The following is a 13,509-nucleotide window of genomic DNA, read 5'->3' as shown; positions in this document are numbered from 1 at the left end:
TATGTGGTGATGAGGTAGCACCCACCACATTAGTGGCTAGTGGTGAGTACTCTGAATGACCTTATATATATATATATATATATATATATATATATATATATATATATATATATATATATATATATATATATATATATGTGTGTGTGTGTGTGTGTGTGTGTGTGTGTATGTGTGTGTGTGTGTGATCTAGGAACACACCTTAGAGAGTAAAATAGAGTTTTCATGTTATTTTGTCTTAAAGGATTACAAAATATGTGATAATTATGTTGATTCCTCAAATAACATCAATGTGACTACATAATATTTTGGGAAATATCCATTAAAATCCTATTATTTTACCATAATTTACGAATAATTTTCAAACTAAAATTTATTTACGAAAAAACATGAATTACTGATAAAAGTGACGATTTGGTCAAATTTTCTTGGTTTACCAGTTTAATTGTTGATCTGGATGTCTAGTGATTCAATGAGCTGGGAAAATCTTCATTAAAGTTCCATTATTTTATACTAATTTACAAGTAAGTCCCAAATAAAAGTTATTTACAAAAAATCATGAATTACCAATAAAAGTAATAATTTGGCCATTTTCTTCCTATAATACACATTTTATAGGTTTCATTGTTGACATGGACGCCTAATCATTAAATGAGCTGATGAGATGGATATGATGAATTATATAATGTTATGTTTACTATAAAACTTGATATCCATCTCATCGACTCGTTTAATGACTAAGTGTCCAAGTCAGCAATAAAACTAGTAAAATGTGTGTCATTGGGAAAAAATGGCGAGAAATGAGCTGATGAGATGGATATGTTAGGTTACATAAAATTAGATAGACAATTTGAAATTTCTTATAAGCTTCAAAAATGACGAAGTTGTTGCTATTTAATGTAACTATTGTAGTGTTCATTGGATGCATTTCATATTCCAAAAAATATAGGATGCAAGATGATATCAAGTTTTACGTAGACGTAGCATTATATAACCCAACATATCCATGTCATTTGCTATTTTAATGATTAGGCTTCCAAGTCAATAATGAAACCCGTAAAATGTGTGTTAAGGAGAGAAAAATATCAAATCATCACTTTTATCGGTAATTCATGTTTTTTCGTAAACATATTTTAGTTTGGGACTTATTCGTAAATTATGGTAAAATATTGAGACTTTAATGAATATTTTCTCAACTTATTTAATGACTAGGCGTTGATCAGCAGTGAAACCGATAAACCGAGAAAAAAAAAAGTTCAAGTCGTCACTTTTACTGGTAATTCATGTTTTTTCCTAAACAAATTTTAGTTTGGAATTTGATCGTAAATTAGGGTAAAGTAATGAGATTTTAATAGAGATTTCCCTAGTATTTTTTAGCATATCTTTTTTATTGATGTTGTATATAATCTTTGGTGCCAAACTATTATGTTAAGGCTACATGGAGTGGGGTGCTAAGGAGAGATCGTTATCCTTGCTACACACTGCCCCAAGCTCTTGCGAGGGAGCTTGCTAGGAGCACGAGAGAGATGGAGTGGGGTGTTAATGAGAGATCGCTATCCTTGCTACACACCGCCCCTAGCTCTTGCGTGTGAGAGAGAGAGAGAGAGAGAGAGAGAGAGAGAGAGAGAGATTGGTGACTTTTGATTGGTTCTTAGCTATTGTTTTTCCTTTTTCTTTTTTTCCCCTCCAAAATCATATGTATTAAATTAACATACTACCATTGCCTATCTTTTTTGTGCTAGACATGTGTTAAACCTACGTAACATAAAAAAATTAAAAAAACCTACGTGACAATGTATTAGGAGTGTTACCACTAATTTCATCTTAAAACATCCATTTTTGCAAAGATGGTGATTCTTTAATATGTGTGTGTTATCAAGATGTTTACTTAAGAAATGTTAGAAGTGTGTATTTTTGAAAGATTATTTTGAAATTGATGTTTACGTAAATGTGCTCATGAGAGGTTTATAGTGTGTAAACTACGAAATTTAGAGTGTTTTGAAAAAGGTTTTTGTATAATTCCATAATTCATAATCCATAATTACGTCGACTACGTTTATTATCAGTTAAAAAAAATATAAGATTCATTGACTCAAATATATAATATTTAAATACAATTTAAAGCAAAAACACTAGTCGATGTAAGAAGCATCACGAAGAAATCTGCCCATGAAAGCAGCACATAAAGTTTCGCCTGCTTAAACGCGGTCTCCCCTAAAAAAACAACAAAATAATAGTAATTAATAAGTCGTAAAATGTATTTATATAATTATATATATATTTTTACTTTTATAATCATCAATTTATATTTTTGTAAGAAAAAAAAATTAATCACTTTTAATTAAACGAATTTGTAAACTTACTGTGTTGGATTCAACAAGTCTCGTATCTCCCGGCTTCGAATTCCTTTTCTCGGTAGCTTCCTCTAATTCCGTCCAAATATGAGCTCCGATCACACCCGAAGACATCGCCATAGATTTCTGACTGTAACTCGAACTTTTACTTCTCTCCGATTCCGATCTCTTGGATTCTTCAAAAACTTGCTGTTGCGAATCAACATCATCTGTAGTACCTCCATACATTCTCGAATCTTCCGGGATCACCGCTTCATGAACAACACCTCCATGACCTAAGTACTTCATCTTATCACCATCGCTTCCAAGCAACGAGTTCTGAAAATCTATCGAGAAACACGTTTCGCTAAGCTGAAAGCTCTGGTTTGCAATATCTTGATCATTAGACAACATGTTCGATTGATTTTGATCATGTGGTTGATGAAGATCCAAACCTCTTGTTAGCAACTCGATTAGCTCATCTCGTTGCTGGTTACCCCTCGCCGAAGATTGCACCGCAGGTTGCAGGGATCCTTTATTGGTAAGAACACACGAAAGATGAGCATCAAATTCGCATAAATTACAGTGATACATCCACCCACTGTAACTCGGTTTATCGCACAGATCACACTGGAAATCATAAACAGGCTTGAATTCAATATTAAGCGAGTGACGATGCAAAGGGGTTTTCATAGACAAAGGAGCGGCTAAGCATAAGGTATGGTAGTAATTGATACATTTGGAACACCGATAGTAAAACCCCTTGATCGGATTTTCGCAAGCTTTGCATTTAATCGGAAGTTTGGAAGTAGTAGGGAAGGTTTCAAGGGTGAGATTATGATTCGGGTCAGAGGGGTGGGTGACATTTTCGGGCATATTGAAGCAGGTTTGATGAAGGTAAAAACCACATAGTTTGCACTTGTAGTAGAATCTTCCCTGCGATATTATCTGCCGGCAGCCGGAGCAAGATGCGTGGCCGTGTGGCTGTAGTTTGGTGTAATCTAAGAAATGGTCATGGCTAAAATGGTGGTACCGGAGCTCGTCCTTCTTGGACTCCATTTTTAATGGTTTACAGAAGAATTTAGTTTTTGGGGAAGGGTGGAGTTTACTGTTTATTAATGATTTTGGGGATTAAGGGATTTGTTTTTAGGGTTTGAAAATGAAAATGACGTGACGAGGGGATTTCAAGTTTGATGCATAAGACGGACATCCGGCGAAATCCTATGAGTTTTTGATGGAATGGAATCATGGAAAGTCCGCCTTTTTCTTGTAGGTAAAAGTATATTCTTCGTTAATAATAATATAGTTATGTTTGTATAGTACAATACACCAAGCACATATACAACATAAATTTAAAAACAAAATATTATAAACCTTTTTATTCAATTTTTTCAAGAACGATTATATATTATAAAAAAGTAAACCATCTTGTTGGGAAAAAGTACAAAGATACATACTATAACTTAAACACATAGTTGTCAAAAGGTAACCCGATACAAAGTATAATGTTAAGAGCAACTTCAACTATAAAACACTAAACTGGTGACTATTGTAACACTAAAATAGAGTTTCCATTCAAACCAAACACTAAAATAATGGTTTTTAGAGGCCATGTAATTTGGTCTTTCATATTTGGTGTATAAGGCTATCCCAAACATTAGAATGATGTTTTTTAAAAGATTGATCGGAAGAACATAATTTTCTTGGCCTTTATAATAGTGTTTTAGTGGTTGCTCTAAGGCTATCACGTATGGTTCTTACTTCAAAAATATTGTTACCTCAACTTAACTATCACACCACAAACCTTACCAAATACATACTACTTCACATTATTTATATCCTTTTCTTTCTTATTATTTATAAAAATAAAAAATAATTAAAAAAAAAACAACTTTAGAATAACGCACACCATTTCCAAAAACTAAATAAAAATACATTAATAAAACAAAAAAAATCACATAATTAAGAACGGAGAAATTGTAATTGAAATTGTTGGAATTGGTTTGGTCGTTGGAAGTAATTTTGTTGAAATGGATGTTGGAAAAGAGGTTGATGTTGAATAGTTGAGGTTTGTAACATGTTCATGAATCCATTGGTGGTTGAATCGAAGCGTAGGTATTGGATAGGTGTTGTGTGAAGCGTGTATTGATCGGTGGGTGAATCAAATTGGGTGTTTGGATGTTGATCCATTTTTTTATTGTACATTGAAGGAGAAATAATTGATAGTGTAGAAAGAAAGAATTGGTGGTTACAGTGAAGATGTGTTTAAAGTTGGTTAATATTTATAGGTGGTGTGTATTTTTAATGCATTAGTTTTTTTTATATATATATAATTCCTAGTTTATCGCATATAAACCACATCTTACAGGCAATGAACCTAATCAAGTATAGTATAGTTTTGATAAGCAACAGTGTCGAACTCAAGAGGAACTGTAGTGAATTAACATTAGAATATTTGATTATAGGTTATACTAAATTGATGAAAGCAATAAGATGGGGTTTTTTATTATAAAAACTCAATTAAATCAACAACTAAACTAACTAGATAAACTGACTGGAAACGAATCACTTCAGGTACTTTGGTTTAAATTAGATTAAATCTCAAAATCACGGATAATTACTTTAGTGCAATGGTCTTTTATTCATTATTCATCGATTCTTAAATTGATTCATGTATTTGGTTCATAAACAAATATTAATGACTATAAGGACTTTTAATTTCATCGTCATGCAATTCATTATCCCTAAATTCATTATTTAGCTCGTATCATGCAAGATTTAATTTTTATTAATCCTAAAGGTTATTAGAATTAAATCATGCTAAGAATGGTAATCTAAAATATGCACACACATTAAAGTTCACAACTTTATTAACCTATCCTAGGTTTTGACCCGACACTAGTCATAATCATTTTATGGTAATAAAACAACTATAATTCAAGAATATATAACTAGATTGTTCTTGTAATCACATAAACTCAACAATAGGTAAAAAACAATTATCTTTAACACATATGTATCTTCAATCATGTAACAACTGGCAGTTCTGGGTCAACAAAAGTCAAACAAGTCAACGAAAGTCAACTGGCTAGGACATAAATAAAATTTTTTACCATGTTTTTAAGGTTCTCGGTTAGGACCAAAAACCTTGAGATTTCGGTGGTTAGGACCGAAGACCTTGAAGACTTCGGTGGTCAAGACTGAAAACCTTGGGATTTCGGTTTCGCTTGGACCGAAACCACATGTGATTACAAAAGTCATGACAGTTTTAGGTCAACAAAAGTCAAACAAGTCAACGAAAGTCAACAGGCTAGGACATAAATCAAAACTTTTACCATGCTTTTAAGGTTCTCGGTTAGGACCGAAAACCTTGAGATTTCGGTGGTTAGGGCCGAAGACCTTGAAGACTTCGGTGGTCAAGACCGAAAACCTTGGGATTTCGGTTTCACTTGGACTGAAATCACATGTGATTTCAGTGGCTTAAAGAGGTTCTCGGTTGGGGGCTTGGACCGAAATCACCAAGTGATTTCGGTGGTGCTGCAACTTGATTGGTGGATCTTTTTCCAACGTGATAAATTACACAATTCAATGCAAACGTCATTTCACCCCCCCCCCCCCTTATATATATTAGGCCGAGAAAATCCCTCCCAATCCTCATTTACATCTTCAAACTTTCCCACTTTCCTCTCAAGAAAACGAGTTCATACATTTTCAAGCACTTACGTTTTCCCTCCAAAAACAAGATCAAGGAATTCCCAGGAAACTATTCTTCAAGATTGATTCTTAGGAATTGTTGTAAGTTTCCTTGTTAAATCTAATGTTTATACAACACTTTCATGATAATTCATCTCATTCACACACACTACTATGTGTTAAAAACTCATAGGATACAACTACCTTCAAGTGTTCTAGGCCTGAAGATTTTCATCATCACCTCTTCATCCCACCACAATCACACTCAAGGTGAGTTCATACCCCTACATTTTTCGAGACTTTTCCATGTTTTAGGGGGGGGGGGATACAAGTAAAACACAAGAAAACTTACGTTAAAACACAAATTTTTAAATATGTTTTCTTACTTTTTGTGAAAAAGTACTAAATTGAAAAAGTACTAAATGAGACAATAAGCGTCAAAAATGACTTTTTAATAGAAGATTATTTAGAATGAATAAACTTAACCAAGTCATAGTATATGTTACAAGGGTTCCGTACATATAAAGAACGCTGGAATCCGAGTTATAACGAAGAAGTTATGGCCCGTCGAAGTTTTACGGCAAAACCGGCACGACACCGGGAGACGTAAATAGTAAATTTACGATAGAAGACTTTTTAGCCTTAGTGATCTAAACAAAAGTTTTAGTATACGTTAAACCGAGAACATACAAAAAAAGAACGTCAAAATCTGACTTCGTATGAGGAAGTTATTATTTTTCTAAGATTTGGCCTAGCAATGCACAACCCGAAACTCGAATTTTAGATTGAGCGGTTTTTGGCCAACGCGACCTAAATGAGAATTGAAGATCTCATTAATAGGAACTCAACGACAAAAAGACAGACGAAAACGGAGTCCGTATGTAGAAGTTATGAATTTTACGCGGATATTTAACAGTATAGTCACATTCTACTGTTAAATTTAAGACCGGTCGAGAATTAACCGACGGAGACAAAAGGAAAGTTGTAGATCTTATTTTTACCTACGCGTGGATATAAAAAACGTCAAAAATGGAGCTCGAATGCGAAAGTTACGGATTTTAGGAGTCGGAAGTGTGTTGTGCGAAAATGGGTGATGTGGCACAATCTTGGCCATTGCTTTCTCCCCAAGTCTTGCCACCAGATGGTGACATGTGGCACCAAGTTCAGCCATATTTAACCCTATAAATAGAACCTCTTCCAACCTCATTTTCTTCAAACCTTTCCCATTCTTTCTTCGACGGCTCGGAGAAGAAGAGCTTTCGGCTCGGAAGTCCTGCCCCTGCAGATCCCGACTTCTAGCCAAACCCCCTCGTAGGTAAGATACGCCTATCTAATTTTTAATATAGCTTTTATTTAAATATAGTAATGTTATTAGGACCTTATAATAATTATTCGAGCTATTATTATGGGTTATATAAGTGTCGTTATAATATCTTTTTAACCACTAGCGGTACGGGGAATCCGGTTTGAAGGGCCGCCTGGGTTGTTGGATTTCAGAAGTGCTATATGCCAAAATGATCCTGCCCTCCGGTGTTTCATGTCTGGCCCCTGTCTGTACATAGTGGGTGAAGAGTATTGTTTTAACGCTTATATAATAGTAATAGTAGCAAGACTATTAATTAGTCTCGTTGAACATTAGACTAAACTCTAGTGGTAATGATACTAGGTTTTGTCAAAGGAAAATTGTTTTAAGAGTAACGAAGTGTTGTCCGAGTGCCGAGTCACCACCTTTACGGGTGAGTGCATAGTTACTTTCATCTTACACATAGATATGAAGTATTTTATATAAATTACGTGCTAAGTGTGTATACTGTCTGAATACTTGCTGTCTATGTTGGATGAAACGTTTTATACATGTTTTAAATGATCTAAACTGTATATATTTTTTATATCTACAAAATGTTTTGGGTAAAACATGGGTAGATTAGAGGTGAGATAAATGATGAGCGATAAAAGATGAGATAAATGATGAGTGATGAAAGATGAGATGAATGATGAGCGATGATATATGAGTGATAAAATATGGTGCAAAGCGTTGACCTAAGTGATGAGCCAAAACGATGAGCCAAAATGATGAGCCAAACGATGACCCAAGCGATGGCCCCGTCATCTAGCAGAGTATGGATGACAACCACGGACTATTCTAGACAGTTTAGTGGAACACTAGCAGGCTCACAACCTGTAGGTGTTGTGAACGATGTGTTCATCCGGTGTACTCTAAAAAAAACCCATTGACATGTATTGCGAGTGGACTCTCGAAAACGATTATGTCAATAAACGAGATAAACCCTGACGACTATGCAGACTTAGTACCGATTCCTTAGAATACTCCTTAGGAATGAATGAACAAGGAATAGCTGAATCTTAGGGAAGATCCTTAAGAGTAAAGAAGATAATGGGGATGGGTAATTGGGTTGATTGTTTGATGTTGAACATAATAATTATATTATTGTGGGTTGAAAACCCTATGTACTCACCAGGTTTCCCAACCTGACCCACTCAAGCTTATTTGTATCACATGTGTCGATATGAAGCTACTTTACACTGAGAGATTTAAAAGAGATGTAGATCACTAGTGTAAATGAATGTAAATTATGTTTATGTTTATGTTTCTGTATTGACGATGACATCCCAAATGTTTTAAAATGGATAAAAACACATTTCTTCGGAAATGCTTTGATAACCTATTTATCATGTTTTTTTTGGAACAAATTCCGCAACATTTTTATTAAAAGAGGTACTCTGATTTTTATAAAGCATAAACAAAATCAGACTTTTCTGGCCGAGAAAATGGGGATGTCACAGTTGGTATCAGAGCATTAGTTTAAGCGAACTAGGAATAAGGATTTATTTCTAGACTTAAACTTAGAATGCTAAGCGATGTTTGTGAGGAATGTGTCTAATAAATTTAGGTAATACACCTGAGTAGACACAAACACTAGCTTATTTAGGGAAAATGCCTAACATGCTTTTATGTCCTAAATGATTTATGATATGCATTATATGATCGAATCTATGGTCTGTTGCCGACCGGATCTGGAAACTTTATGTGTTCAGGTTTCTAAACGTTTAAATACGGTATTAGAACTGGCATATAACTTTTCGGAGAGATAAGGAGATTTATACGTCAATCGTAGATAAAATCTTTCCTATCTTAATTCTCGTCATTACACACCGAACATATGATTTGGTGTATAGAACGAAATGGCAAGAACCCGAAGTGGAAACGCGAATGGAAATAGAAATCAACCGCCTCAACCACCAGTGATTGAGAAAATACCTGTTGTAGTAGCCACTCCTGAGGTAATCACAATGGCTAGAGTACAAGCCATGATTCGGGCTATGCTGGCTGAGCAAAGGGAAGAGATGAGGCAGATGTTGCACGAACATATGGATGAACCTACGGTGCCCATTGTGCAACCTGAGTTGATCGCTGAACAATCGGAGGAAGGAAATTATAGCCACACTGTGAGTCAAGTTGGAACCCAAGGGGTAAGGAGGAATGGCCCGGAGAAGAGAAATGACAAGGATGGGCGGATGTATAAGAATTTCTTAGGTGCAAAACCACCGGGTCTATCTGGAAGCCCAAAACCAGTGGAGATTATGGACTGGATCTCCGAGATGGAGATGGTATTTGAGAGCTGCGACTACAACGATAAGCAAAAGACCGTATTTGCAGTCAGACAACTAAAGACCGGAGTGTTAAGTTGGTGGAAGTTGCTGGCATATACAATGCCACGAGGAGAAGCCATACGAATGTCTTGGGAAGCATTCACGGAGCAGTTAAAAATGCAGTACTGCTCAGAGATAGATCTGATAGACCTAAACAACGAGTTTCAGAACCTGAAGAAAGGGAAGACGAGTGTTGATGAGTATGCCACCGCATTCACTAAGAGGATGAAACTATTTCCCTACTTGGTGCCTACTGAACTCTCCGAGATAGATAGGTTCGCTAACGGACTGCCCGCAGACTTTGGCCCAACGGTCAAAATGGCAACTACTTTGAAAACAGCCGTTAGAGCAGCTAAGAATATAGAGACCCAGATAAGAGAAAAGGGTCTAGAAAAATATAAGGCAGGAGAAAAGAGGAAGTTTGAAGGATCATCAAGGCCCAACAAGGAGAGTAAATTCTCGAAGTTTGGAGGAGGAGGAAGAGGTGAAGCAAGATCGTATGATAAGTGCAAGAAGAAACACTTAGGAAAATGTGGCGAAGAGGTGATATGTTTCAAGTGTGGAAAGTCTGGCCATTACGCCAATGAGTGCACATTCAACAAGAAGGTATGTTTCGGATGTAACAAAGAAGGGCATATTTGTAGAGACAGACCAAAGAAAAATGAAGCAGCAAGGCCAAATGTACCGCCAAAGCCAAGTGCATTTCATATGATCCTCGACGAAGCAGATAACAACGCGAGGAATCAAGGATGAGGACTTGATATCCGAAGATCGAGTTTTGCAGTAGCCATACTATCGTATGATGTAGCCTATTAGAGGCATAGTCTAGGGCGAACTTGAACACCTATGTAACCGTTTCAAGGAATAATATAAAACCTTCGTTTTGCTATCTGATGTGTTAAGTTGTTATGTGATTTTATTGTATGGGGACTTGGAAAACATCGAGACAATACTTGGGACGAGTATGAGTAGGTGTGAATGGTAGTAGAGGCCTATACTACCGGAAGCACGGGACTCACACTTGGATCAGGGAAAGTCACAAGGTTACCAAGAATCTAGTAGTTGATTCCGTTTTGTTCATGTATGTCATTACCATTGTTTCGGTAATGACTAAGAAGATGATTGTTATTCTGACCCAAGTGGTCATATCAAATTGAGTCCGACTACGATGAGTATGTTACGTGGTTCAGAGAACCAAGTTCGAAGTAGCATCTGACTTAAGCCAAAAGATTGAAATAAAAGATAATCAAAGCGATCAGTAGAGGTATCGTGATAGTTGCTTGTAGCTAGAAATGCTACCTTTTAAGATGTGATTAGAACATGAAGGAAGGTATAGTCTGTTCTGGAATTTGACTCCAAGAGAGCTGAGTCTAAGCGTTGCAACATGCGATGATAGGTCATTAGAATATGACACATCGGTCCATTGTAGTAATAAAATAACTTATCTTAAGTTTGTTAAGAAGAAGAAGCAGTCTCCAGTAAGGATTGAGATTGTGACTTGAAGGTCATAATTTGGAGTCTAACGTGAGATAGGGAGCAGGTGCAAGATCGAGCACCGCTTGCAGTCAAGGAGTCAAAGAGTTAAATACTCGTTCGAAGCAACATAGAAGTTATGATTATTACCTAGGATGAAGAGTTAACGTAGGGACTCATTAAACAAGCCCTGTTTCGTTGATAATTCCGGGACGTAATCATCCTAAGGGGGAGATAATTGTAACGCCTGTAGATCCGGGCTAGTCAATTTAGAGACAATAAGCGTCAAAAATGACTTTTTAATAGAAGATTATTTAGAATGAATAAAGTTAACCAAGTCATAGTATATGTTACAAGGGTTCCGTACATATAAAGAACACTGGAATCCGAGTTATAACGAAGAAGTTATGGCCCGTCGAAGTTTTACGGCAAAATCGGCACGGCACCGGGAGACGTAAATAGTGAATTTACGATAGAAGACTTTTTAGCCTTAGTGATCTAAACAAAAGTTGTAGTATACGTTAAACCGAGAACATACAAAAAAAGAACGTCAAAATCTGACTTCGTATGAGGAAGTTATTATTTTTCTAAGATTTGGCTTTGCAATGCACGACCCGAAACTCGAATTTTAAATCGAGCGGTTTTTGGCCAACGCGACCTAAATGAGAATTGAATATCTCATTAATAGGAACTCAACAACAAAAATATAGACGAAAACGGAGTCTGTATGTAGAAGTTATGAATTTTACGCGGACATTTAACAATATAGTCACATTCTACTGTTAAATTTAAGATCGGTGGAGAATTAACCGACGGAGTCAAAAGGAAAGTTGTAGATCTTATTTTTACCTACGCGTGGATATAAAAAACGAAAAAAACGGAGCTCGAATGCAAAAGTTACGTATTTTAGAAGTCGGAAGTGTGCTGTGCGAAAATGGGTGATGTGACACAATCTTGGCCATTGCTTTCTCCCCAAGTCTTGCCACCAGATGGTGACATGTGGCACCAAGTTTAGCCATATTTCACCCTATAAATAGAACCTCTCCCAACCTCATTTTCTTCTAACCTTTCCCATTGTTTCTTCTCTCTACACTCTCTCTAAACCTCCCAAAACTCCCCTAGCGCTAGAAGAAAGCCCCAGAGCGCTCGACTGCTCGGAGAAGAAGAGCTTTCGGCTCGGAAGTCCTGCCCCTGCAGAGCCCGACTTCTACCCAAACCCCCTCGTAGGTAAGATACGCCTACCTAATTTTTAATATAGCTTTTATTTAAATAAAGTAATGTTATTAGGACCTTATAATAATTATTCGAGCTATTATTATGGGTTATATAAGTGTCGTTATAATATCTTTTTAACCACTAGCGGTACGGGGAATCCGGTTTGAAGGGCTGCCTGGGTTGTTGGATTTCAGAAGTGCTATATGCCAAAATGATCCTGCCCTCCGGTGTTTCATGTCTGGCCCCTGTCTGTACATAGTGGGTGAAGAGTATTGTTTTAACGCTTATATAATAGTAATAGTAGCAAGACTATTAATTAGTCTCGTTGAACATTAGACTAAACTCTAGTGGTAATGATACTAGGTTTTGTCAAAGGAAAATTGTTTTAAGAGTAACGAAGTTTTGTCCGAGTACCGAGTCACCACCTTTACGGGTGAGTGCATAGTTACTTTCATCTTACACATAGATATGAAATATTTTATATAAATTACGTGCTATGTGTGTATACTGTCTGAATACTTGCTGTCTATGCTGGATGAAACGTTTTATACATGTTTCAAAATGATCTAAATTGTATATGTATTTTATATCTACAAAATGTTTTGGGTAAAACATGGGTAGCTTAGAGGTGAGATAAATGATGAGCGATAAAAGATGAGATAAATGATGAGTGATGAAAGATGAGATGAATGATGAGCGATGATATATGAGTGATAAAATATGGTGCAAAGCAATGACCTAAGTGATGAGCCAAAACGATGAGCCAAAGCGATGAGCCAAAATGATGAGCCAAATGATGACCCAAGCGATGGCCCCGTCATCTAGCAGAGTATGGATGACAACCACAGACTATTCTAGACAGTCTAGTGGAACACTAGCAGGCTCGCAACCTGTAGGTGTTGTGAACGATGTGTTCACCCGGTGTACTCTAAAAAAACCCATTGACATGTATTGCGAATGGACTCTCGAAAACGAAACTGTCAATAAACGAGATAAACCCTGACGACTATGCAGACTTAGTACCGATTCCTTAGGATACTCCTTAGGAATGAATGAACGAGGAATAGCTGAATCTTAGGGAAGATCCTTAAGAGTAAACAAGATAATGGGGATGGGTAATTGGGTT

At 36.3% G+C, this 13,509-nt stretch overlaps 1 protein-coding gene across 1 annotated transcript; it reads right to left on the bottom strand.

The window, feature by feature from the left end:
• Positions 1-2,127: 2,127 nt before the first annotated feature.
• LOC145134312 (uncharacterized) lies at positions 2,128-2,805 on the bottom strand. Its single transcript, XM_079069177.1, has 2 exons — positions 2,361-2,805; positions 2,128-2,211 (listed from the first exon to the last, which is right to left on the bottom strand). The coding sequence occupies exons 1-2, from the start codon at positions 2,742-2,744 to the stop codon at positions 2,149-2,151; spliced, it is 447 nt and encodes a 148-aa protein (XP_078925303.1). The 5' UTR covers positions 2,745-2,805; the 3' UTR covers positions 2,128-2,148.
• Positions 2,806-13,509: the final 10,704 nt, after the last annotated feature.

Source organism: Lactuca virosa, chromosome 8 (genome assembly GCF_052849685.1).
Source record: "Lactuca virosa cultivar CGN04683 chromosome 8, Lactuca_virosa_CGN04683_v6, whole genome shotgun sequence".
NCBI classification, from domain to species: domain Eukaryota; kingdom Viridiplantae; phylum Streptophyta; class Magnoliopsida; order Asterales; family Asteraceae; genus Lactuca; species Lactuca virosa.
This window is presented reverse-complemented; position numbering and strand designations above follow the sequence as displayed.